Here is a 24,620-nt window from a genome sequence, read left to right as displayed (position 1 = left end):
GACTGTTTTACTAACCTGTACTGCTGGTGTGGTGATCAGGAAGCACTTCTGCCTGGAGAGATCTTCACCAGCAGAGTCCCAGGTGAGACTGGGCCTCTCATTCAGCTCAACCCAAGAGCAGTGGTTGTGCAGCAGTGGCTCTTGTTAAACTAAGGATGGAAGCTCTTTGCTTATCCGTAATTACTTGTAAGCTCTTTGCTTACCCATAGGTTACTTGTAGCTAAAGGTATAGCAACAAAAATTCTTACAGCAGTGACTGACGTAGCCTTAATTTAAAAGCCTTTTCTTCAGAAAGAAACAAAAATGGGTTGGGAATCAAATCTTCTAGCATGAGTAGAGGTTATTGTCAGGAAGTGCAGGAAGCTTGCTTTGACTGGAGTCTCCCTTGCTGAATGCATATGTGAGAGTTTTAACACTAAAGATGTCGAAATCTGAGGATGCTACTGCTGAAGGCATGCAGTATGCTGTCTGTAATGTAGTGAGGAGTGGGCTTTCCAGACTGAAGCAGGGATACTGAGGATGCTTTGGAATGGGTCTTCAAGTTGAAGATGGACAGGGGAACTTTCTGAAGTTCTGCAAGCTGTGTTCTGTCATTCAGTGACCAGCAAGTAACTCTGCTTTGCTGAATGTCACTCTGCTGTGAGTGTCCCTGCCCATTGCAGGGAGTTGTGCTAGATGGCCTTTGGAGATCTTTTCCAACTCAAATGATTCCATGAAGTAATATAGCATTTCTATGTTCAAAATGAACTTTTTGGTATGATAGAAGAAGGTACTGTTCAGAATATAAAATACTCTCAGTGGAATTACCTAAAAGGAGTTGTGAGTTCATATATCTTGCAGTCAGTATTGAAGCTGTTTGTGTTTATATAAACAAGCATGTGGATTTTTTTCCCCGTTTAATCTGTGTTCAAGAAAGGAAAAATTGGATGCTTCAGCAGAATAGGGCTTTCCAGCTACTCAGGGCTTTAGCCTATAGTTGTGAAAACCTGAGGTTGGTTATTGCCAAGGCAAATAATATATCTTTAGACTTACACTGTTGTAGATATCATAATGCAGGCTTGCAATGCTGCCAAAGGAATTTTTCTCCCATCCTCTGTACCATTTTTCCCTTGTTGCTGATCTAAATGCTTCTGTGGCCTTGCAGTGAACCAGAGAGCAAGGAATTGATGTGGTTTAAACTAAATTTAAAGCATAAATCTGGTTTTATATGCAGTGCATGTGAACCAGGGAGAGAAGCTGCACTGGGGCAAGGACAACATAGCAAATGAAGGGTGGGACTGCTGCTTTTGGCAGCAGTGTTGGCCCACACTGGTTCAGTGATGGTAAAAAGCATGCTGTAAGCCCAGACTGACTTCTGGTATGTGCTGAGCATATACTACTGTGTGATACCAAATACGGCATCAGAATGTACTTAAAAGGGAAAAAAAAAAAATCACTCAAGTCTGACCTCATAATGAAAGCTGTCACTAATGCTTTTGTGGCTTTGTTGTTCAGCGCAGGAAAGTTGTACTTTCTCATAAATTAGAGCCGTTCTAACATCTGTTGCCTGCTCAAAGCTGAGTCTGTGAGATGGAATGGTAGCCTGTGCACGGGATGGCCTCTGAACATACAGTGTCTGCAGTGAAGCTGTCAGTGATAGTGAGGAAAATGAAGTCAGGCTGTTTCTTTTTGGCCAGTGGAAGCATTACTGGTTGGTCTCGCTTTCCAGGCAGCACAGCATCCACGCAAAGCAGGGGCTTCCATGACGTATCCCAACCCTGGGAAAAACTTACTGGAGTTTGCATGTCATTGTGTATAGCAAAGTCCTCAACGGTTTGATGTAAATCTGTTGGAAACTGGCTTTGTTACTTAGGATGCCCATGAGAAATGCCAGCACCACTCCCTTATTTGCAAGGAAGAGTGCTATCAACAGAGATAATTATCCTGAGAGGTTCATAATGCTGATTGTCCCAGTGCTCCTGCCTCTGAGAGGCACTTGAAAAATGTTCTGAGCTGCATCTGTTGGCTGTGGTGAGAAAAGGCTCCGATCTGATGCCATTTTCCTCCCTCTGAAATGCATAGGAATGCCTTGTGATTGTCCTATTGCTTTTCACTAGTGTCAGATCAGAATAAAACTTAGACTATAATTAGTTTTTGTTTGTTATGCATACTCAAATCCTCCTGCCCTTTCATATAAAGGAAATTAAGAAATTGGCACAAAGAAAACCTTGGTGAAAACTTGTCACTGCTAATCAGGATGGATGAATTAAGCTTTCATTCTGCTTGCATTTCCTTCTTATTTAGTTTCCAAAAGGCCTTTAACCTAGAGTGGCTTTTTTCTTTTCTTGTTTAAAAACTGTTTAAATTCTGAACAAGATGGGGGGGAAAACCCTGTAGTGAAGTCAAGTGGCCTTTGCAGCTGATTGTTCTGCGACCATGAGAACAGCCAAACAAGATAACCATGCCAAGTCTGGTTTTGACTTTCAGCAAAACTGCATGACATCAGGACTGCTTAACAATGGTACCAGCACAGCAAATGTAATTGCAGAGTGTAAAGCCAGTAGAGATGCTACTCATGTGATTTCTTCAGGAGTTGTTGGTTTTTTGGGTTTTCAAGCACAAATCCATGCAGGAGGAATGCTTTCCTTAGGAAAGATATAGACATAATCACGGTAATAGTGTCACTCTAAGACAGTACTTAGAATCCTAGAATGGCCTGGGTTGCAAAGGAGCACAATGCTCATCCAGTTCCAACCCCCTGCTATGTGCAGGTCACCAACCAGCAGCCCAGGCTGCCCAGAGCCACATCCAGCCTGGCCTTGAATGCCTGCAGGGATGGGGCATCCACAGCCTCCTTGGGCAACCTGTTCCAGTGCCTCACCACCCTCTGGCTGAAAAACTTCTTCCTAACATCTAACCTAAACTTCCCCATCTCAGTATCCAAGAAGACTGTATCTGCAGAATCAAATCACTCACTTTAAGGGCTTATATTCATTACCCGTGGATCATATGGATGTATGTTTCTAGGAATCAGTCTTTAGGGATTAGGATCAGCTGTGTTAACTGATTTCTACTCTTCTTGCATAGAATTAATAAGCTTCCAAAACCAAATAGGCTTGGTGTGAACTAAGTGGTTTGTTCCTGTTAGTGTTTTTGTTCTTTGTTTTTGTTTTTTTTGCTGTGTTGGGGAATCTTTGTTAATATTTCAGAGAGACACAGCGATCTTCCCTGTGAAAACAGGAGTGGGAGAACAAGTTGAGCTGTAACCCAGCCCAGAGCTCTGAACTACTCAAGGCTCTCTGGGATTCTTTATCGAAAGCAGTCTTCGCGTCTGGTTTTACGTTTGAGAGCACTTAAATTTGAGACCATCATCTCAAATCTGTTATCTGCTTAGGAATGTTCAGCAGGGCTGTAGTTCAGGTCTCAGGTCCCCAGGTACTGCCCATGTGTAGCTGAAGCTGTTTTCCATTGAGCTGTCAGGTGTCTGTTGGATGCAGTAAGTAAGGTTTCTGCAGGGCTGGGCTGCAGGGCTTTAGCAAGCAGACTGTGTGCCTTTGTCTGCCTCACTTTTCCCATCTTTTGCAAAAAAAATAAGATTCATATCTCCCCAAGCACGTTTTCTTGTAAGGCAAACTTGGTTGGTTATGTATGCAAAATGGTAATTTCATGAAAAATGATTCTGGGTTACTGTATTGCTTTTCCTAGTTGGCAACTGTAGGATTGCTCTTACAGCCTGAGCAGTGAGTGACCATTAATTAGGCTTCTATAGGGCTACAAACTATTTCAGATCTGCAGATGGTGTGGTGGGTATAGAGTTGGATTGCTTCGAAGTGCATCTCTAAACAGATAAGGACTTTGAATTTTTTTGGCCTCATTTGATTTCTAGGGGGTTGGTCCCCTTTACACCTTCTTTTCAGGTGGTTTTCCTGTTAGCTTTTAATCACAAAGACTGCTGGAGAGAAATAGGTGATCCAGTAAGTAGAATAGACTTCACCAGTAAAAGTACTGAAATCTGTAAGTGGAATTGCAGCTGTAGTTCTTCAGGGAAAGGCCTGAGGATCAGGTGTGAAAGAGGCATCTGCAGTGAAGTCCTGGGAGGCATCAGCAGAAGTCCAGGGAGCACAGACCAGCTGAAAGCTATCAGGAACATGACGGGTGGAGGTGCTGTGATGAGAAGCATTCACCCTTCCTAAATCTTTGGGGAGGGAGAAATGTGATTTCATTGCCCATGGGTTGCGAAGAAACTTCCAGTTCCTTCCTTCCCCGGGGAAGGAATTATGCTCTTGAGGCTCAGTGCTTCTCTTAATAACTCACCCACTGGGTTTCTGTCTTGTGAGAGATGAAAGAATGGCTGAAGGTTACTGGGTTACACCTGATAAAGGCAGTCATTAACCAGTCTTCAGATGGATTCACATGAATCAAAAACGCAATTTCCTCTTTTCTTAATAATAAATCTACTCCTAGAGGCCTCATTTAATAAATTAAGAAAATATTCTATGTGACTGGAGTTAAAACTACATTTTTTTTCCCCAGCTTTTCCCAAACTTCTCCTTTTCTCTCTCTTGTCTTCCTTCTTGTATGATCTGTGGGAAGCAAATAGCAGTGCAGAGATGTTTTCCCAACTTGCCATGTCATGAAATTAAAACAAAAAGAATTTGTTCTTCAGAATTCCTTTAATTCTAAAGGCCAAGAACTATTTCTGAACAGCTCATTGTATTGCTTGTGGTTGAAGTTTTATTCATCTTTAATAAGGTCATCAACCATTGGCAGGAAAGGAGCATTTGAATGCCTGTAGTTATTTAGGTAGCAAAGCTTAGTATGACCATGACTTGCTTTTTAGCCACGTGTTTGAAATCATCAGGATACTGTGACCAAACTGCTGCTTTCCTTTTCTGTGTTTCAAACTGCTGATGCTTTAATGCCAAACTCTTTTTTTTGTTCAATTCCAGGTATAATGGCTCCCTCCCTAATGGTGACAGAGGACGCAGGAAAAGCAGATTCGCCCTTTATAAGCGACCTAAAGCCAATGGAGTTAAGCCCAGCACTGTTCACGTGATTTCTACTCCTCAAGCATCCAAGGTACATAACAGAGGCAAATTCTGTTTTCTGGTGTTCTTGGGTTGTATCCCAGCTACCTGATTCACCTTGCTGCTGGTTTGTTCTCCAGTAGTCAGATACTTGCTTTGGAAAGCCTGTAGTGGATTTTCTTTCTAGAGATATGGATCTCTAATCCAGTTACTTATTTAAAGTAGTCTTTAACCTCAGGTATGAGTTAATCTGACCCTTTTGTCCTTATTCAGAAAGCTGACTGTCTTATCTGAGACCTAGGGCAGTCATGGAATGCATATCCAAGAAGTGCATTTATTTTTCACTGGAATGTAAGATCATGTATGAACAAGTATGTGTTTCTTCTTCATGAGGATGGTGTAGAACAAAGGAAACAAAAAAAACCCTTGGAGATCCCTATGAGTCTTTCATAGGTAGTGCCTGTTTTCATATATAGACAGAGGAAGAACAACATTTCAGTCAATTTATTATCATAGCCATGTATTAACATATAAAACTGTCTGTGTTAAGGTGCTGCTGGTAGAATGTATCTGAAGCAATGAGAAGTCATCTTACCTCCTCTCTAAATACTTGGTATCAGAAGGAAAGAGTGTCAGGTTGTGGCCTGGGTTGCAAAGGAGCACAATGCTCATCCAGTTCCAACCCCCTGCTATGTGCAGGTCACCAACCAGCAGCCCAGGCTGCCCAGAGCCACATCCAGCCTGGCCTTGAATGCCTGCAGGGATGGGGCATCCACAGCCTCCTTGGGCAACCTGTTCCAGTGCCTCACCACCCTCTGGCTGAAAAACTTCCTCCTAAAATAGCAGAATATACATTGATCTGTAATGTCTGCACGTACATTGGGAACATCGGTTGTTAATGGAAATACACATGTTTGTAGTAGGTAGTTTTAAGCATTTGGACTTCAGATAGTATTTTGGCTTTTGACTTTCAAAATATTTAAAGGCCTGACAGACGTGGTGAGGTGTCTGGTTAATGTTTGTCAGCACTGTTATGGTAGTACAAATATATACTGTACAGATTAACGCCCTTATAAAGATAGTACAGGGTCTGAGATGTTAAGGTCTTTTCTTTGAGGATCTGGATTCAGGTGGATATGTCAGGTTGAATGTATTCTTCTGCACTTTCTCTGAACCCTTATAAAAGAACTTTTGTGTATTTATACTGTTGTCTGGGGTGAGACTGGTGGATGTGTGCCAGAACAGTGATGCAGTGGATTTCAGTGCACTTTTGGATGCACTGAAAGGCCATTTACATTCTAAAACACTTTCTTAGGCTTCTCTGACACCCTCAATATCAGAGCCTAAATCTGTTTTGCCAGGAATGGCTTCTGCATGCAGCTTCTGTAAATGATCCCAGAAATATTGGAAGGTAGAGAACATAGAGAGCTTTGTTCTTGTAAAATAATATGCAACTTGACCTCAACATTTTCTTTCTGCTCTGAATCTTTCAGTTTAATTCTTAGGGAAGGAAAAACAGTGGGAACTTGTAATATCCTGTGCAGTACAAGCTTCCTCCCTTGCAACTTTTCAGATAAAGTTGTTTTATTTTGCTTATTCATCACCATGTGAAATGAATCTTTAAGAAGAGGGAAGTTCCTTATTCTCAGGTGCTGACGCTTTTTTGGTGGTGAGTGAGGCACTGACTGTTTTCATCTGTTTTGTTGCTGCTGTGGCATGGATGCTTGAATAAGGTGCCATAGTGGTTTTGTGCAACTCCATTAATGCAGCAGCTCAAGAACCACAACTGTCACTGATTTGAAGTTAGTGTGTGAGCCTGAAAACTGCAGTAGGTCATGAGAGGATGCTTGTCATGTTCTGTTGTCCCAGCTATGTGCAGGTGTCAAGGACAGCTGGAGCAGCAATGGTTTCAGTAGCAAATCTAGCTGAGATAATTGTGTGTGAATCAGTGCCTTTTGCTCCCTCCCCCCCGAAGTGCTGCTTTTTTTTTGCCTCTCTGCCTTCTAAATTATCTTCTTTAGCACCTCCAGAATTGTTTGGCCTACTAATGGGTATATTCTAGAGGAAAGCATTTCATGAGGTTAAGAGTAGCAGGTTTTTCAGATTACACTTAAAATATGCATACATCTCTTCAACATTATGCACTTGACTTCAAGACCTGTTTTATTAACTCCGTGCTTAGACACCATGCAGGGAAATCTCTGTTCTGTCCACGTTTCACAGAACTGAGGCCATTCATTTGAGACAGACTTTCCCAGCAGGGTCAAAATTGATATTAAAAAAAAAAAGTGTATCCTTGTCTCTGCAGTTCTACATTCAGGTTTTACTTAGAAAGGTTGTTACTTGGGTTGACCTGGGTCTCCTAACAAAGAAGTCTCTCACCAGTCGTTGATCAAGTGATAACAGCTTTCCTCTGACTACACTACTTGAACCTTAGGTACAATCTCAGAGCTCATTGTGACATAGCTAGGATTGCCAACTTCTTATTTTCAAGACATTAGAGCTATTTACAGCTAACCTTTAATTGTGTTAGAAGTTTGGTTCAGTTGCTTTCATGTGATGTAGTGGATCTAGTATTGGATACCAGCAGGCCCAGGCACAGGCTTTGCTTATGCAGCAGTTTTCTGATGAATGTGGAAATGATAACCTAGGAGTGATGTGATAAAGTGGGATTTAGGAGGTTTCTTGGTGTGGAGTTGTTTGCTTTTTTGGTAGGGAGAGGGATGCTTATTTACTCAGAAGAAATAATTGCATATATCTGGAAGGGGAAAGGATAGATATGTCTCACTGAAAACATAAACAACTTAATATCTCTGTAGAACAATGTTTGAGGCAGACTGTTTTTTTACAGATCTTAAGTGAATGTGCCCTATGTAAATCAGGCTGTATGATCCCAATTTTTGCCAAGCAGAGATGTTCATCTTCCCATATACATCCCATCTGTTGGTTCAGTGAGCTGTTAGCCTTCCTTCTGTTCAAGCACAGGTGGATCGTTGCTCCTCTTTCCTCCTCATTGCAGCCAACAGTAAGGCCTTGTTGGATGCTGCCAGTTGGAGTTCTGTTGGGGAACCACGGGAGAAATCTTCCCCTGTCCTATTGCTGGCAGTGGGCACTAACAATGTGATGCTGAATGGTCAAGTGATGCAATTGCCCATGACTGTAGGTATTTATGCATTTAGATTTCTTTGAGTTCCTAATGCTTTGGAGCCACTGTCATGGTTGTGTAGGTTAGAAAAAAAGAATAAATGCCTCAATGTGCATTTAAGTTACTTGGAGTATGCAATTTGGAAACCTGAATTGTATACAAGAGTTAAGGGGGTGGCATTAGCCCTCCAGGATTCCATGGAAGTACCCTGAAAGCATGAATAAACTCTATTGTAGCAGTATGTAGGATGCTGCTGAGTTAGCTTGCTTGCAATGTGTAATCTGCAAAAACGCTTCATTGTATGGGCAGTACAGTATAACAAGCAAATACTAGAAATGCTCTTTTCTAACAAGTGGATGTTGTGTTTTGATACCTAAGTGCTTCTTTCTTATCGGATATTACTGCTGAATTGGTAGAAGATTGCAAATGGCTTTGGAATTGCTGTAGAGTGCAACAAAAAATCTGACCGTAACAGCTTTTTGTGAAGGGGCATCTTGATTTAGTTATTTTTTTGTCTGTCGTCTTAGGATAAAGGATTTCCTTTGGAAGCCTGTGGTAGATGAAGACAACGTACTTTTCCCTCCCTCTGAAATCATTGTTTCAAGCTGACTGGGGAAGATCTTTCTGACTTGAAGTCCAATTACCTGCCGAGCTGGCTTCTGCCTTGTGCTATCACAACAGCAGCTTGTACAGGCACTGGCTGGGTTCCTGCAGCTCACATCAAGTTTCATGCTGCTACTGCGAAAGAATAAAAGGCAGCTATGCAAGTAGTTACTAGGTCAGGAGAGAGAGCTCTGATTTGTGCTTTGAGTGGCTAGAGAAAATGAAAGTGTAGGATCCTTGTGATTGCTTATCTAATGCAGGTTCTTGTGTCTGCTTTGCACATGATGAATTTTGAGTAGAAAGGCTGAAAATCCTTTTGGAGCTTTTGGTGCTCCTTCTAGATGAGTGCTGTAGAGCTTGGCTGCTGGGAGGAGGGTGCTGTCTGTCAGTGGCTTTCCTATTTCTTGTTGGGCTTATTTATTGTGTAACCAGCTTTTGGAGCACTAATTTGTTCTCAAGTAACTTAATTGCATACATGTCTTGAGAGTCCCAAGTTGTGCAGAGTCCCTGGCTCATCTGCTTGATTAATGGCTTCCTTGCTGTTAAATGTCCTTTTCTATTAAATGAAATCTTTATAACACGCTATGCTCTACCCCTTTGCTCTCCCAGATAGTAAGGAATGGTAGGATGGAAGAAAATGGCTAAACCAATTTTCATTTGTATTGCTTAATAAATAACAACTGTCGCTTGGTTTGATGTTCTTCCTAAGCTTTTGGGACATACTGAGCAGAATGCATGTCAAAGATTCTTGAAAATCACTTTGCAGTGTTTTCTAACAAAAAACAGATGTTCAGTAAAGGAAGGGGAATTAAACTGCTGAAGACCACAATTATTTTTTTTATAACATTGTTTTTTTTTGCTTCAGAAGGTAGACAGAAGATCAGAAAATGCTTTCCTTGTAAACTGTTTAAACTACATCTGCTATAAATTGATATTTGGAGCAGATTCTACTTGAATTCCTCTATCCTTTGGAGGCAGAGGAAGGTGTGATGTGTGCAAGGATTGTGTTAAGAACCTGCCGGTAGGGTTTGCACAAGAAGCAGAGCCACTCATTTTAATAAAAGACAACTTGTTTGAAACGAACTTCTTCCTGTTTAACTAGTTTCTGCATGTTCTGTCTGCTCATCTCGGATGTGGAACAGAAAGTTAGATTCACCACTACAGTAGATGTCCCTCTCTTGTTACGTGCTTATTCAAGGCAATTAAGAATCCTGAATAAAATGGATTTGGTTTTACAAGTGCTTGCCTTGGGAACTCGGCTGGTCTTGTCTTCCTAAAGGTTAAGGGGTAACTTAGTACTGATTTTGGATCAAATGAAATTGCATGGACTGGGTAATCATATAATCATTAAGATTGGCAAAGACCTGTAAGATCATGAAGTCCAACCATCAACCCATCACCACCGTGTCCATTACACGTGTCCCTCAGTGCCACATCAGCACTATTCTTGAACACTTCCAGGGAGGGTGACTGCACCACCTCCCTGGGCAGCCTGTTCTGGTGACTGATAACACTTTCTAAGAAGAAATGTTTTCCTAAAATCCAACCTGAACCTCTCTTGGTGCAGCTTGAGGCCAGTACCTCATGTCCTATCTTGAGTTACCCAGGAGAAAAGGCTGACCCCTATCATGTTGCAACCTCCTACAAGGAAGCTGTAGAGAGCAGTAAGATCTCCCTTGAAACTCCTCCAGACTAAACAATCCCAGTTCTGTCAGCCTTTCCCCATATGACTTGTGCTCCAGAACCTTTACGGCTTTGTTCCCCTTCTTTGATTGCACTCCAGGGCCTCAATGTCTCTCTTGTAAGTGAGGAGCCCAAGACTGAACACGGGGTACTTCTCTTTGAACTTGCTTTGGGGATAATGCATCAATGCAAGTTGGCATTACCAAGTGAGAACCTTAAAAGTAGTGAAAATCTGCTGTTGTGTTCTAGGTGAAAGGGCAACGTGCAGCTAAGAACAGATTTTTTCTGTAGTATCCTGAACTGCAATATCCTAAAAGGGGAAACGGTCTGAAATAGATGGAGCGTTGTATTTTGGAAAAATAAGGTAGTGTATACTTAGAGCTGTATGGAACAGCTGTCCTGGGCAGAGGAGCTGGAACTGCCTCAAACAGTAGATGAGGCTCTTATGTTTTAAGGGGTTGTTGTGTGGAGCAGTTGTTTTAAGAATGCAGGAAGCAATTCAAGTCTCATAGGCCAACAGAAGCTTCTCAAAGAAGCAAAGCACTGCTACTCCTGTTCTTAAAAATAGGAAAATACTTATTTTCCAGAGTTCTTTGAGATTTCTGTTGATGGTGAGAGCAAAATTCAAATACTTATTCGTGAAGGATGCTTTATGATACATGTGTAAAGAGTAATTAATTTCATCTGCTCACTAAGTAATAGGGGGTGAGTGACTTGTGAGGAGGCTACAGGATTCCTGTTTCTGCTGTTTGTAGGTCTCTGGAAGGTGTTCGTGGTTTATTGAAGATACAGGACTACTTCACTTTGGGATTCTGTTACACTCAATACCAAAGATCTCACAAAGATTTTAGGGAGAAAATGGATAACCTCCTTTATTTGGATAACATCTTCTGAAGGGATGTACCTATGGCAAAGTGCTTATAGTGATGCTTTGTTCACTGGATGCTCCCAGGGCTTCAGAGCTTTTTTGCAAAGAAGGCATTATCACATTTGGATTTCATAGGAACAGTTCAGAACTTTTTAGCCCTAAGGATTTGCTTTCACATGATGGTTATCTGTGGAGGATTGTCCAGTGAGCTGCCCTTCTGTGAAAACAAGCTGTTCTAACCATTGACTCTGTCATACCTTGTACTTATATGACCTCCCTGCAAGACCATGTGTTGTGTACAGACTTGCCTTTTAAGTTTTGCACATGTCTCCTGTCCATTGTGATTCTGCCAGTACTTCAGGAAGTTCAGGACTCTGCAGATGCCTCGTGTGAGATAATGCGTGTGGTAATATATACCTTGGCCTTCTAGTTCAGTAACAGCAGATGCCTATCACTTAGACTTGAGGAAGCTAATTATAGGCCTAACACTGCCAGCTTGCTTAGTTGTACAGTACTGAGTTCTCCTCCAACTGCATCCATCAGTGTGAGCTCTGAGTGATCTCTCCTGTGCTGAGTTTACCGTAGTCAGGGAATGATAAATGATCTCTCCCCTGCTTTTTGATATCACTAGGCAAGCAGGAGTATTGCTTGCTGTCACCATGAAAACAATGATTAGGTTTATTGGAGTTGGATTTTCATTTTCCCCTTAGAAATCTCAGTCTGCCAGCCTTGTGTTTGAGCAGTGATTTTCCTTGGGCTGGGCTTTCACTGAAGATCTCCTTTCTTGGCCTTGGATGCTGCCTTTGGGAGCAGGATCCAACCATCAACCTGACAAAGTCCAATCACTAAACAAATGTCCATCAGCCTCTTAAGCCGTGTTCACACACTTCTTAAATACCTCCAAGGTTGAAGATTCCACTGTTTCTGTGGGCAGCCCATTCTAGCTTGACCACCCTCTCTGTGAAAAAAATTCTTCCTTGTGTCCAATATATACCTTCCGTGGCACAACTTGATCTTATTTCCTCACATCTCATGGATGATCATATGAGAAAAGACCAACACCCTCCTTTCTGCAATCTCTGTACAACTGTGCAGAGTGAAGAGGTCCCTCCTCAGCCTCCTGTTCTCCAGGTGGAGCAGCTCCAGTTCCCTCAGTCACTCTTCATAACTTGAACACTCTTCATCAGCTTCAGTGCTTTTTTCTTCACACACTCAAGCAACTCCGTGCCCTACTTGTTGTGAGGGACCCAAAACTGAACACAAAATTCAGGCTTCAGTCTCACCAGTGTCACATCCACCACTTCACCAGTCCTGCAGGCCAGACTGCCGTTAGCCTTCGTGGCAATAGGGGTTCAATTCTAGATGTTCTCTTTACATTTCAGCCTTGCTGCTGTACTTGGGGAAAGCCATCCTTCAATCTTTTGCTTAAGCGTTGAGCCTGGGAGCTTTTTTCCCCACAACTGGTTCTCTGGTCATTTTGCTTGGAGTCTCTCACTGGGTGGAGGGTTGGATGGACGTAAGCTGATCACACAGGTAAACAACCAACCTCTCTTTGAAGGTATTTCCTTCACAGTATTTTGGCTATGTATCTGCTTGACATGCAGTCTCCTTCAGAATCCAGAATTCCGGGAGAGGTTATTAAGGCAAAGAAGTAATTAAGGAGATGATGTGGTTGAGAGAAGGTGAGGGAGAGGTGTGGTTTTTGAGCTTGAGGTTTGGGAATGCTTGGTGAGTGTTACTAAAATAGAAGTTTTTCTATCTGCCAGCGAAGTGTGTGAATGGTCAAAAAGTCTTCAGTAATAATGGGTTAATTTCTGTAGATAGGATTTATCTCAGTTGCACGTTTGATAGCAATGTTTTTCATATATCCAGACCTTATGGTTGTTTAATTTTCTAGCAGAGTAGATTTCAAGGAAGTACTGAAGAAGACAGGGACTGCAAACCCATAAAAACTTGCAGGATGCCCAATCAACTTTGGGTGGGACTTTGTGGTTCGTAGTAAATACTACATTAAAAACATCAGACAGTCAACTGAGGAGCCCAGAAAGGCTTTCCTCCTTGTTTCCATATGCTGACATTTAGTCTCGAGCACCATTTTCTCTTTATTTCAGCCCACCAAAGAATCTTCTGCTGCTGAGGGTCAGCAGTGAGGCAGTGCCTTGGTGGTCCAGGTGGGAGGCAGGCAGGAACAAAGCTGACCTTGCTTCAGCATGGGCAGCTGCTCTTGTTTTGTTCCAAATGAAAAACCAGCTTTGCAAAGCTGCATTGCAAAACTTGTAATAGCTCTTAATGTTCTTCCTAACTTCTCCTTCCCCCTCAGAGCTTTCTCAAATGCTCTTCTTTGGTATTTAATTACAAAAATGGCTCGGTTGCTGTTGTAGCATAATAAATAAAACACAAGTCAAAACAGTGTTTGCAATTTATTGCTGGAGACAGCCCTATTCCCTTACAGTGTCACAGTTACAGCCTTAACTGCAACTGAGAAGGTCTAAGTATATTTTCCTTGTTAAATATCTGTCCTTTAAAATTAAGTTTTAGCCTCTTTGTACTATGCTAACACATAATTGCTGGAGTTTAGAATATTACCGTGATGTTGTTGGTGGGGGATGGAGCTTGATGATCTTTGAGGTCCCTTCCAACCCAAGCCATTCTGTGATTGTACTGCATACAAAAACACAAAAGTTCCCAAGGAGCTTTTAATTTTTTTTCCTGGAACTAAGACAGAAGGGTTTTCGAGGGAAGTTGTGCATCTGAATTCCTTTGAATGCGTGCATTTGCTGAAGGTCTCAAGTAGATGGTGAAAAATCTGCCTGAGTCACAGTAGCCCCATTCAGTCATTGAAAACCTTGCTCCAGAAGCGTTTTTCTGTTAAATAACTGTGTAATGCACTGCTATTAGATGATGTGATGGATGTTTCATATATTTTGTAAGCTGCTTTTACGGCTTTTGCTGTGGAAATATTTTTAAGGATTTTGGAGGAAAAAAAAAAAAATAAAGCGTTTCGGTCATTTTCTGAAGAATATTGGATCTTGACAGAAAGGATTTGTAGCTTAAAATCAATGGATATGAAAATGGCTGTGTGAAAATTTGGATAGATGGCTCTTTAAACAGGAGTACGCGCTCTTTATTTGACCTACAGCGTATTCAGTTCCGATACTGGCTGTTGAACAAAACTCCTTTACGATCCGACAGTTAAATCCTTTGGCAGAATGCCTTTCTTCCTGTTTGCTGTGGGGGTTTAATTCCAGATGTTCAAGTTCAGAAGGCTTTTTCTTAAGGAGTGGGTGTGAGGAACATCACAAAACCCTCATAGATCAGTCTGCCCCTCCCATACAAACTGTAGCATTCAGGCTTTATTTCTAATCCTTATTGCTCTGGGATTACTCTCTCTGTACCAGTATCCGTGTACATTCTGTTGTTGTTGCTTCGATTCCAGTTTGCCTCATTTTGTGGCTCTGCCCACCAGTTATAAAATTCTGACGTGCAACACTGATAAGAGTAGAAAATTGTCTGGTTCAACTTGAAGCATCATGGTGAGCGTGCGTGTAGGGAGGTGTGTATGAGCACCAGGTACGGATGACAGGAGGGATGAATTAATGTGCTGAGGTTTTTCTGGACGCAGGTGGTAACTGTTTTATTTTGCGACAGTGGAGCTGACTGTATTTAACCTTAGAAGCACTAAAAATGTGTACTTTAAAACAGGAATACAGAGGCAGCATCCTAGGCCGAAGGATTGCATGGCTTCAAACAAATCTCTGGGGGGAAAAAAAAAGGGTTTTGGAATGTAGCGAGCAGTACATTTGCCTCAGGTAGGATTGCAGGCTATGCAAATGCTGAGAAATGATGGTTTTGCCTCAACAAGCAAACATTACAGCTTTCATGAAGCAGTAATCCTTTCTGTTTCAGCTTGTGTTTAGCTAGAGCGTCGATGGCAGACTGTTAGTGTATTAGGTCTGATACCCAGAAAGTCTTGCTCATAGCTACAAGTCTAACAGTCCTGCCTGGCACTGCTCTGAGCAAGCCCCTGTGCTCTGGTTAAAACAACATACAGCAGTGCTCAGAGGTGGGAACACTGAAGATCAGCTGTGTAGGGTGAGTTGTGGCAATGCAGCTGCTTTGATAGTAGATCTTTCAGCTGGAGCAAGCAACTCCAGAAGGAACTGGAGCAGTGGCTGCTTGACATTTTGTGGAGTTTCATGTCAGCTGTTGTCCTGCAGTAATTTTTCTGCCAAGCACTCAGGGAACATCTGCAGAGTCGTCGTTCTGTACTGCTGCAATGATTCACAGACTTGTTGCTTTGAAGTCTAGGAAGTCTTCCGCAAGGAAATGTCATAGCCAGAACTGTTTGTGGATTGTGCATAGCTCCGTCTGTATTTAGGGCTGGCTTTGTTAATTGAGCCCTTAGCATAGTGAAAGTTCACAAACTGGAGCTGCCTCTAGGTCTGTTCAGCGCTTCAGGATTTGCCTCAGCTTCGGGTTTCTTGACCTTCGTTATCAGGAAGGAGAGAGCGCTGAGTAATGCTTGATGTGGGTACAGAACTTCATGTATTATTTGTGTAACTTCTCAGATAATGCATCAAAATGTTTTTGAAGGACAATTAAGATTGAAAGGTAGATTCCTGAGGTCCTTTCCAACCCAAGACATTCTATGAAATACATAGAAATGATTTCTTCTTTAAAATGAAAACTTGTGCGTTTGAATAGTAAGGATGTTTAATCCCATTTCATTGACAGACCAGGGTTCACATTTATGCAGTGTGATGGTTTGCTGCTTATGCACTCTCTTTTTTTGGTGTTTTGTTGCTGCATTAGTCTTAGGTACCACACTCACCTTGCTCCTACAATGGGAAACGCACAGCCGAAGGGAGGAAGCAAGCAGTTATAACCTTTTCTCATGAAACATCACTGCATTTAAACCTAATTTACTGCCAGTTAGTGAGCTGGCATGGTCTTGGAATGCTGTTTTATGAAGCCCAGCTGAAGACTTGGAGTGAGACGGTTCCTTGATAGGAGGCTAACATCACTCTGTGCACACAGCTGCACGCTGAGCAGAAAGGCCCAAAGAGAGCTCAGTGCTTGGTGTGGTCAGCACGATCTGGCTCTGATTGATGCTCAGCCCTTGCTGCAATCATTCTATCAGTAGTTTCTTACTCTGAGTGTATACTGCATGCTCTGTAGGGGTGAGGAAACCTTACATTTAAAATAGGGAACGTGGTTAGAATAAAGTGTTTTTCACAGAAACTGCGATCGATACGTGGAGCTGGGTGTCTGCCTGTGGGGTGTGCAGTTAGGTGTAAGCAGGGCAAAGGCAGCGTGTCTGATGTGGCCTCAGTGTGGATTGCTGTGAAACTGCTGGGTTGGGAGAAAGTTCCAAGATTCTGAGTTGCCAGGGGTATAAAGTTCTTTACTAGTTCTTTGCTGTGAGAGTGGTGAGGTGCTGGATCAGCTGCCCAGAGAGGCTGTGGATGCCCCGTGCATCCCTGGAGGTGTTCAAGGCCAGGTTGATGGGGCCCTGGGCAGCCTGGGCTGCTGTGAGATGTGGAGGTTGGTGGCCCTGCCTGTGGTGGGGGGTTGGAGCTTCGTGATCCTTGAGGTCCCTTCCAACCTGAGCCATTCTATGATTCTATGATAAATCATTTTGGGGTGGCTGTTGCATTAAACTCTTAAATAATTGGCATGCGGAATCTGACAGTGACAGGTCATAATGCACTCCAGTAACTTTTTATGACCAGATTACACATGATGTGGGAATAAAGTGAAAAAAAAAGCTTGCAGCGTCGTGTTTCCCCTTCCACATAATCTGCTGTGCATATTATGAAAATATGTAGGTCAAGTGCCCTCTGATTTAATGAGTAGGTTTGAAAGGATGGATGAAAGCGTTCTGCAGTCACTGTCCCTCCCCGCTCCTCTCTGTGCCCATTACCTGTGGTGCTGCTTTGCTCAGTGCTCTGCTGTCACAGCAAAGGGCACCAGGAGTCCTAAGGACGTGGTTGTTGTGAGGTGCTCTCGCTGAGCTCTTTTAGAAAAAGTGCTGCTGAACGTTTTCTTCTGGGAAAGAAAAATGATAAAACTGCACTCGGAGGTTCTTAAAGAGAATTCTCCCTCTCATTTTGCATTTAATACATAAAACATGTTTCTGCTGTGCTTAGCACTCACTACTGTTTTAGAACCTTCATCCTCCAGGAGTAGGATAGATAGGATAGTAGGAGTAGGATAGTAGTCACCACCCTCTGAGTGAAAAATTCCCTTCTTACATGGAGTAAAAAACAATCTGGTATGCTCAGGGTAGGACAGGGGGGAATGGTTTTAAGCTAAGACAGGGGAGGTTTAGGTTAGATATTAGCGTGATGGTGAGGCACTGGAACAGGTTGCCCAAGGAGGCTGTGGATGCCCCATCCCTGCAGGCATTCAAGGCCAGGCTGGATGTGGCTCTGGGCAGCCTGGGCTGCTGGTTGGTGACCTGCACACAGCAGGGAGTTGGAACTGGATGAGCACTGTGCTCTTTTGCAACCCAGGCCATTCTAGGATTCTGTGATACAATTCTATGAATTTCTGGGTTTGAATCTTTGTAGAGAAGTAGGTCTGATCTTTGTAAAGCAAGAAATTGCAGGTTGGAAGGTGATTTGGTTGTGTTGCTGCTGCTTCATGCTTCTGTGGAAGGTGCAAGGTCTTGGAACCGTAAATATATTTCTATAATGATGTCTCTAATTAGAGTATTAGTTGCACTGGATTATCTCATGGTTTACTATTTGTAGTGAAAATCAGTACTGTATGTGCTTTGCTATGTGAGCTGCACGGAGGCAGGCATTAAAAATTACATGTTTCAGTTGCAAGCTCTTCTGCTGTCTTTATATTTTCTTTGGTACTGGGACCTTTTGCTACCGAAGGGGAAAAATGTAGGATACACGCAGCTCTTTCATAGCTATCATTTTCTCAAAGCTATCATTTTGCTTGGAAGGCTGTCTGAGCAGAAGGTGTCAGTCAGCCGTGTATCTAACAGCAGCACGCTGAGCTGTGATCTCCTCGTGTCACAAATAAAATGAGTCCTTCCAAATCTGGACAGAATTTCATCTTGTTTCTCCTGTAGCACGTGTTCTGGCAAAGCTTCATAAAAACAACCCTTTCTTCCTCCAGGACGAATTGCTGTCGTTTTGGTCTTATGTCTGTGGAACTTATTCAGCAGTAATGCAGTGTTTCATGCCTACAGGTTGGACATCAAGCCATCCTTCTTGCTGTTCTTACAACAGCAGAGGATCTGTGCGAGTTCTGGCAGACTTTCTAGTCTTTAAATCAACTTGTTTGATAGCAGTGTAGCAAAAGTATCAACTGTATTGGTGCATCAATTCACCACTATCAGGAAGAGATGGGAATAATTGCATATCTGAAATGGCTTTAGACTGGCGTATTTCCATCATTGATTAATATGGTTTCACAAAGTACAGGGTACAAAGTACCCTTGAAAACTTATGCTTTAAAAACAGCTTTGTGGTGGGGGGTAGTGTCTTTAAACAGGCTTTCCTAAAGTTTGATTTGATAACCTGTTCTCCCCGGGGCAGAGGTTCTAGGCAAATATTTCTGCATCATGGCTGTGATGTTTTCAGGTAGTGCATTGGTTTTTTTTCATGACGCTTTGTAAACCTTTTTTGGTGAGACTTTTTAGCTACTGAATCCAAGTTCGAGTCTCGGCACAGGATTTTAATGATGTATTGGATTATGGGAACCAAAACTGTCTGATGCTTGTACTTTCCACTGCCTAAGAACATAAGTCAGCTGGACACCTGATATTTCAAATCCATTTACATGATTAAACTACATATAATTCATACTAGAATTTCATTTTATGATTTTAATGACTCTAGAATGTACTTTTTTTGCTTGCATATTTTTGTGAGTCTTTTTCCACAGTGTGTATGTATGGTGGTATCTTTGCCAGCAATTAAGGGTTGAGAACAAGTCAAGCAAACAGCTTCTTGATTCATATATACATCTGTAGCAAGTTGGAAGGAACGTCTGGTCTTAAAAGAATTTACTGAAGTAGCAATCTGCAATTTACAATTCTTTGTCTGGAAAATAAACGTAGCTATTGTTCAACACTTATTTTTAGAAGTAGGGGTGATTAAGGGAGCTCTGTCCAAATTTTTTTCCTTGTTTTGTGTTGAATATGTCAATATATGGATCTGGTACCACGCGAATGCCTGCCTTCTCAGTCTCTCCTGGCAAAGAGGAAGGAGGAAGAAAGATGTACTGTGACAAGCAAGAACTAAATGTTTTTGTGTTGTTGCTCTTCTTGTTCAGTTTCAGTGGGAAGTGGTGGAGTCACCATCCCTGGAGGAGCTCAAAGACCATGGGGATGTGGCACTGAAGGACATGGGCATGGGGATGGGTTAGGATTGGGCTTGGGGATCTTGGAGGTCTTTTCAACCTGAATGGTTCTGTGACTGTGTGAAGGATGACCTTAATTTTATTGGCATGTGGGATTATCATCTAGGTTGACGACACCTTAAAACACCTGGGATGGCAGTTCATGGTGTGTTAAGCAGCATATGTGAGAAACGTATGCAGCAGATTCTAGTCCAAAGAAATTCCTTGCTTGCCTACAGATTAATGCAGGGAATCTCTGCAGGTCATCTCTTGAGAAGAAACTTGCTGTGGCATTTCTGTAATTTGCTGAGGATTTGCACAAGTGAAATGTTGATATAAAAAAGGACTCTTCAGAAAGGGCAGTGGAAAATACAAAGGAGGAGTGTGATATCCTAAACTACCCTGCCTTTGCTTTTCATTGGAGAAGAGGTCAGGAGCATAGCATGAATGCCACAGTCTGGTTCCTCATCTGTTTAGCTGTTCCCCTTTGAAGTATCTTTCCTATGGTTAAAATAATTGGGCGTTCTTTATTAGAAACAGGTGAAAGCCTGTTGGTTTCCTTTCCCTAAGTGAAAGTAAGAATCATAAAGCTTGCACAACAACTCTTCAGCATCTTTTCATCCCTGTTCACAAGTGTGTGTTGCTTTTATTTGGGAGAAAAAAGCAGAACACTGGATGGTTCTAAAATGAATCCTAGTCTATTGAGTGAGTACTGGGCAAACACTTAGAATCAGGTGTGTTTCTTGGAATCCCAAGTGGCCAAAGAGAGCCAGTGCTGGGGAGATTGCAGTGAGGGATTCCTGCAGAGTTCTGGTGGTCTGCTGGTTATATGAAAAGGTAAACTGGATGATTAGAGACCAGAATTGAATTAGTTACAGCTCTGTGTCCAGGACAGGTGTTGTGTTGCTGAGCACAGTTTTATTGTCAGTAATGTACTGATTTTGCAGGACCTCAGCATGCATGCTTGTCTGCTTAACTGCATCAGTGCCCCATTGCATGTAGTATTAAGGCAGTTATTGTGGCTCGGCTCACCTACCTTGTGATAGCAGTAACTGTGTTGTTCCAGTCATAAATGTGAAGGAACTTCCATATTCTTAACAGAGAGTAAGAATAACTGCCTCTGTCTCACAGTTTCATGTGACACTGAAGTAAGGATTGTGGGCAATGATAGTAGATTGATTGTTAACTGTGTATTACATTTGCCTTTCTCTTTAATTTTAGTTAATTGTATTCTGGTATGGGAAATGAAGAGGAGAGAAATAGGAAGGAGCACTGTGTGGTTTTAATATCTTAACCATTTTCAGCTGGCTATTAATTCATTTAAATCCCAAGGAATTATCAAGGAAACTTAATTTCCTGAGTTGGTTACTAATGGGATTCCAGAGAGATAAGCAATTTGCTGCGTGGGATGTACCATATGAAATCGAGGAAAGAAAGCATAAACCCCATTCCTAATCTGACAAAATCTGTAACCAAAATGCTAGTAAAGCTCAACAGGTGGAAGCTTTCAGTAAGGTCTGTGTCTATTGCTATGAGGACTGGATGTATGAAATGCAGAAAGTGGCTCACAGCTTTGCTTCTGAACTGCAGGACTACCTATCAGTTCCAGCTTGCTGCTCCTGCTCCTTGCAACATGGTTTGCTTTCTGTGTTTAGTGCTCATCCTGCAGCCACGAGCACAGGAGAGGCCAAAAGGCATTCTGCTCTAGCAGGGGAGTCAGTAACAGAGCTACATGCTGAAGACAGATAGGATGCTTTTTAAGAGAACAGTTAACTATTGGAACCAAGGAAGATTTTAACTCTTTGAAAGGGTAGATAATGGCAGGACAAGGGGAAATGCTTGTCAGCTGAAGGAGGGAAGATTGAGGTTGGATGTCAGGGGAAAGTTGTTCTTTGCTGTGAGAGTGGTGAGGTGCTGGAACAGCTGCCCAGAGAGGCTGTGGATGCCCCGTCCATCCCTGGAGGTGTTCAAGGCCAGGTTGGATGGGGCCCTGGGCAGCCTGGGCTGCTCTGAAATGTGGAGGTTGGTGGCCCTGCCTGTGGTGGGGGGTTGGAGCTTCGTGATCCTTGAGGTCCCTTCCAACCCGAGCCATTCTTTGGTAAGATGACTTAAAATATCTTGATGTGAACAAATCGACCTGAAGCGGCTTTGTGAAAGAGATGAACCAAACAGTGCGACGAGGAACACTGCGAGGACAATGGGGTGGAATTGGAAGATACCCGGTATGGAGAAAATGGGACCTGATTAAAAATAAATGGTCTTTTTAAACTCTGAGTTAATTAAACTCGGTTTCTCCAAAAAAAGCCCTTTACCTGCTCAAAGGTTTTTGGTTACTTTGAAGTAGGAACGTGCTATTTTCTTCCAAGTCTGTTGGAGGAGGGTGAAGTTGAAGTGCAGTAACTGTGGTGTCGTCTTGAATGATGGAAAATGCTCCTGTGTGTTAAAGTAGTCACTGTTTGCAGCGTGTGAAACGGGATGTGGAGAGTAAGGGATGTTGTAAAACAAATGCAGGGTGATTGTGAGCGACTGTCAAAACTGAGGGCCCGTTCTTTTCAGGTGTAGAAAACGATGGTGCTTACGGGGAGAGAGAGAAGAGAAACTAATATCTGTGCATGCAGTGTGGGTGGGAAACCTGGGAAGCGTTAGTCTTGGGAGATTAAAGGAAGACACCAGCTTTATTGCCCTTGTGTGATTTGTCAGCTCAGCTCTGCCTGCAGAGGCATCGTATTGCAGGGGAGGAGGTAAAAGCCTGTGCCTTCATGGATGTGGAGCAATCAGCTGTCAGATTCTTGTTTCTGGTGCTTCGTTAGGCAGAGCAGATGCAGTACGTCCTCAACAAAGCAGAGATTTAAGTGATTATTGGCTATTATTGTAGAGGCTCGTTAACTATTCCCAATGCCAGAAACATCTTCAAACTGCAGTTTGTTTTTAATCTGTGGGAGAGTAAAAGTTGGAACGATGCTGTATGTAGTGTAAGGAGATGGCTTATCTGCCATAAATCTTTGGCTCCACCATCTGCCATTGCTTTAAATCCCTGTTTTCCCCACTGGCTCACCTAACTTTAAGAGAATGAATCTCTTGAGTAGTTAAATCAGTTGCCATGCACCGTAACTAAGAGGCCAGAATGAGATTCTGTGATAAAATGTTCTTAATTACTTAATACATGATGACTAATGATTGAGGTTCCTCCATGAAACTAAAATAGATGGAGGTGAAATAATCACAGTTTAAATATAGGAGAATCAGTACATAAGTTGTTATTTCCATCTGCTGGACAAGACATTGAGGCAGTATGTAACATCCATTGGGAGTGCATTCACATCCCCCCTTATGTGTGTAGAGGTGAACTGGATAAGGGTTATTGCTCTGGTTTCTGAGCTAGTTGTTAGAGAAAGCTGCCTGCTTGTGTACGATCTGTACATAAAAAGAACTTCTTGCTGTTGCAGTCTGTGTGGTCTGTGTTTTCCCAACAATACAGTGTTATTAAGTTCTGTGTTTTTCAGGGAACGGTGAATCTGCTCTAGCTTGTTGGGTATGAAAACTGATAACCTGCCTTCTCATTTTATTAAATGCAAATGTGAACGCGTCCTTCAGTAATACTGACTTTGAAGAGATTATATTTTTCTTTGGATTTCTCTCTGTTATCTTTGCCCTAGAAATATATCAAGTGTTCAGTTATAATCTGGCATTTCATCTGGATTGCTATTTTATCTGTTGTCTTGCTGTTTTTCGGAGCTTTAAATTCATACTTTGTGAAAGAATCAGCTGGTTTCAGTGCAGATTTCCCATGTTAACTGTTTTTAAATTGCTTCTTCAGCTCAGATAAGAGGTGGCCGTTCACTTCAGCGGTTCGATCTTCACTGCTGCTGCTGGCTTGAAGCCTATTCATTATTTTTCTACTGTCTGCGTTAGATAATGTGATCAATTATCACAGATAATGTTTGCTCCAAGGAGCCCCTGTAGCTGCTTCCTAGTCCACCCAGCTGACTTCATTCAGTGTCCTTGAGGATTCCTCTGGATAGCATCCAGATGTTCCAAATGTGTGGTGAAATTCAATCCAAGACCGTGCGATTTCAATATTTAACTTTATATTTAATGAACACGAAAGACATAAATTACATGTTACTACATATATTTTCCACGTTCTGTAACCAGTGCCATTGGGTGGTTGGTCAGCAGTGCAAAAACAGGCCGGTAAGTCTGCAGGTGGGAGCAGGAGAACGGAGCAGTGCAGGCAACTTGTGCACTACTTGGGATGCTTTAAGGCAGCAGCTTTTGGAAGGCAGTGATGTGTTTTTTTGGCAGAGGGCACGGAGAAGGGAATCTTCTGTTCTTATCTGCAGCAGACACACTTAGTCATTGATTGTGTGATTCAGAACGCTTTAATTCTTACGCTGGAGTCATCAAAGCTCAAACTTCTGCAAATCTTGGTCTGTAGTTGAATATGTATTTGTGTAATGTGCCACATAAGCTCGAAAGCCTTTGTAATGAGAGCGGGAAACAGACTGAGCTTCATATTGGATTGTGTGGATGAAGTCGGTTGCCCTCCAGAGCGTTCAGTTCCTCAGTGGTGTGTGAGGTGGTGCCACTGAACTTGGAGCAGTATTTATTTACTTTTTTTTTTTTTTTGCAAGTTTAGAGCTGCAGCTTAAGTATAGTGAGGTGGGGATACAGTCGAGTCTTGCCCATGTTGTGCCGTGTTGGAGGAAGGGCTGGGAGAGGTGGTTGGGTGGGGTTATGTTGCTTTTTCCCTGATATCTGCTTATCAGTGAACTTGGAGTATTACAGATGAGGGCATGATTTAACTCTGAAACGAGTCAAATGCTGCTACTAAAACTGTTTGACAATAGCTGCGGGGTGACCTCATTGCAGCCTGCCAGTACCTAAAGGGAGCCTACAAACAGGAGGGGAGTCAACTCTATGAAAAGGTAGATAACAGCAGGACAAGGGGAAA

At 42.4% G+C, this 24,620-nt stretch overlaps 1 protein-coding gene across 4 annotated transcripts in view; it reads left to right on the top strand.

Annotated features, from left to right (window-relative positions):
• Positions 1 to 24,620, top strand: part of PELI2 (pellino E3 ubiquitin protein ligase family member 2) — a 67,946-nt gene that overhangs the window by 17,526 nt on the left and 25,800 nt on the right. For 3 of the 4 annotated variants that reach the window (XM_031605396.2, XM_031605395.2, XM_031605394.2), the window contains one exon: positions 4,929 to 5,058. In XM_031605396.2, coding sequence (XP_031461256.1) covers positions 4,929 to 5,058 — 130 coding nt within the window. Of the gene's footprint in view, positions 1 to 911; positions 992 to 2,569; positions 2,579 to 3,794; positions 3,810 to 4,928; positions 5,059 to 24,620 lie in introns of those variants that run through there. The other variant, XM_090141881.1, reaches the window with a different exon arrangement.

The sequence above is a fragment of the Phasianus colchicus genome, chromosome 5 (genome assembly GCF_987193195.1).
Source record: "Phasianus colchicus chromosome 5, bPhaCol1.hap1.1, whole genome shotgun sequence".
NCBI classification, from domain to species: Eukaryota; Metazoa; Chordata; class Aves; order Galliformes; family Phasianidae; genus Phasianus; species Phasianus colchicus.
The sequence above is the reverse complement of the archived record's forward strand: the minus strand, read 5'-3'. Positions and strand labels throughout refer to the sequence as shown.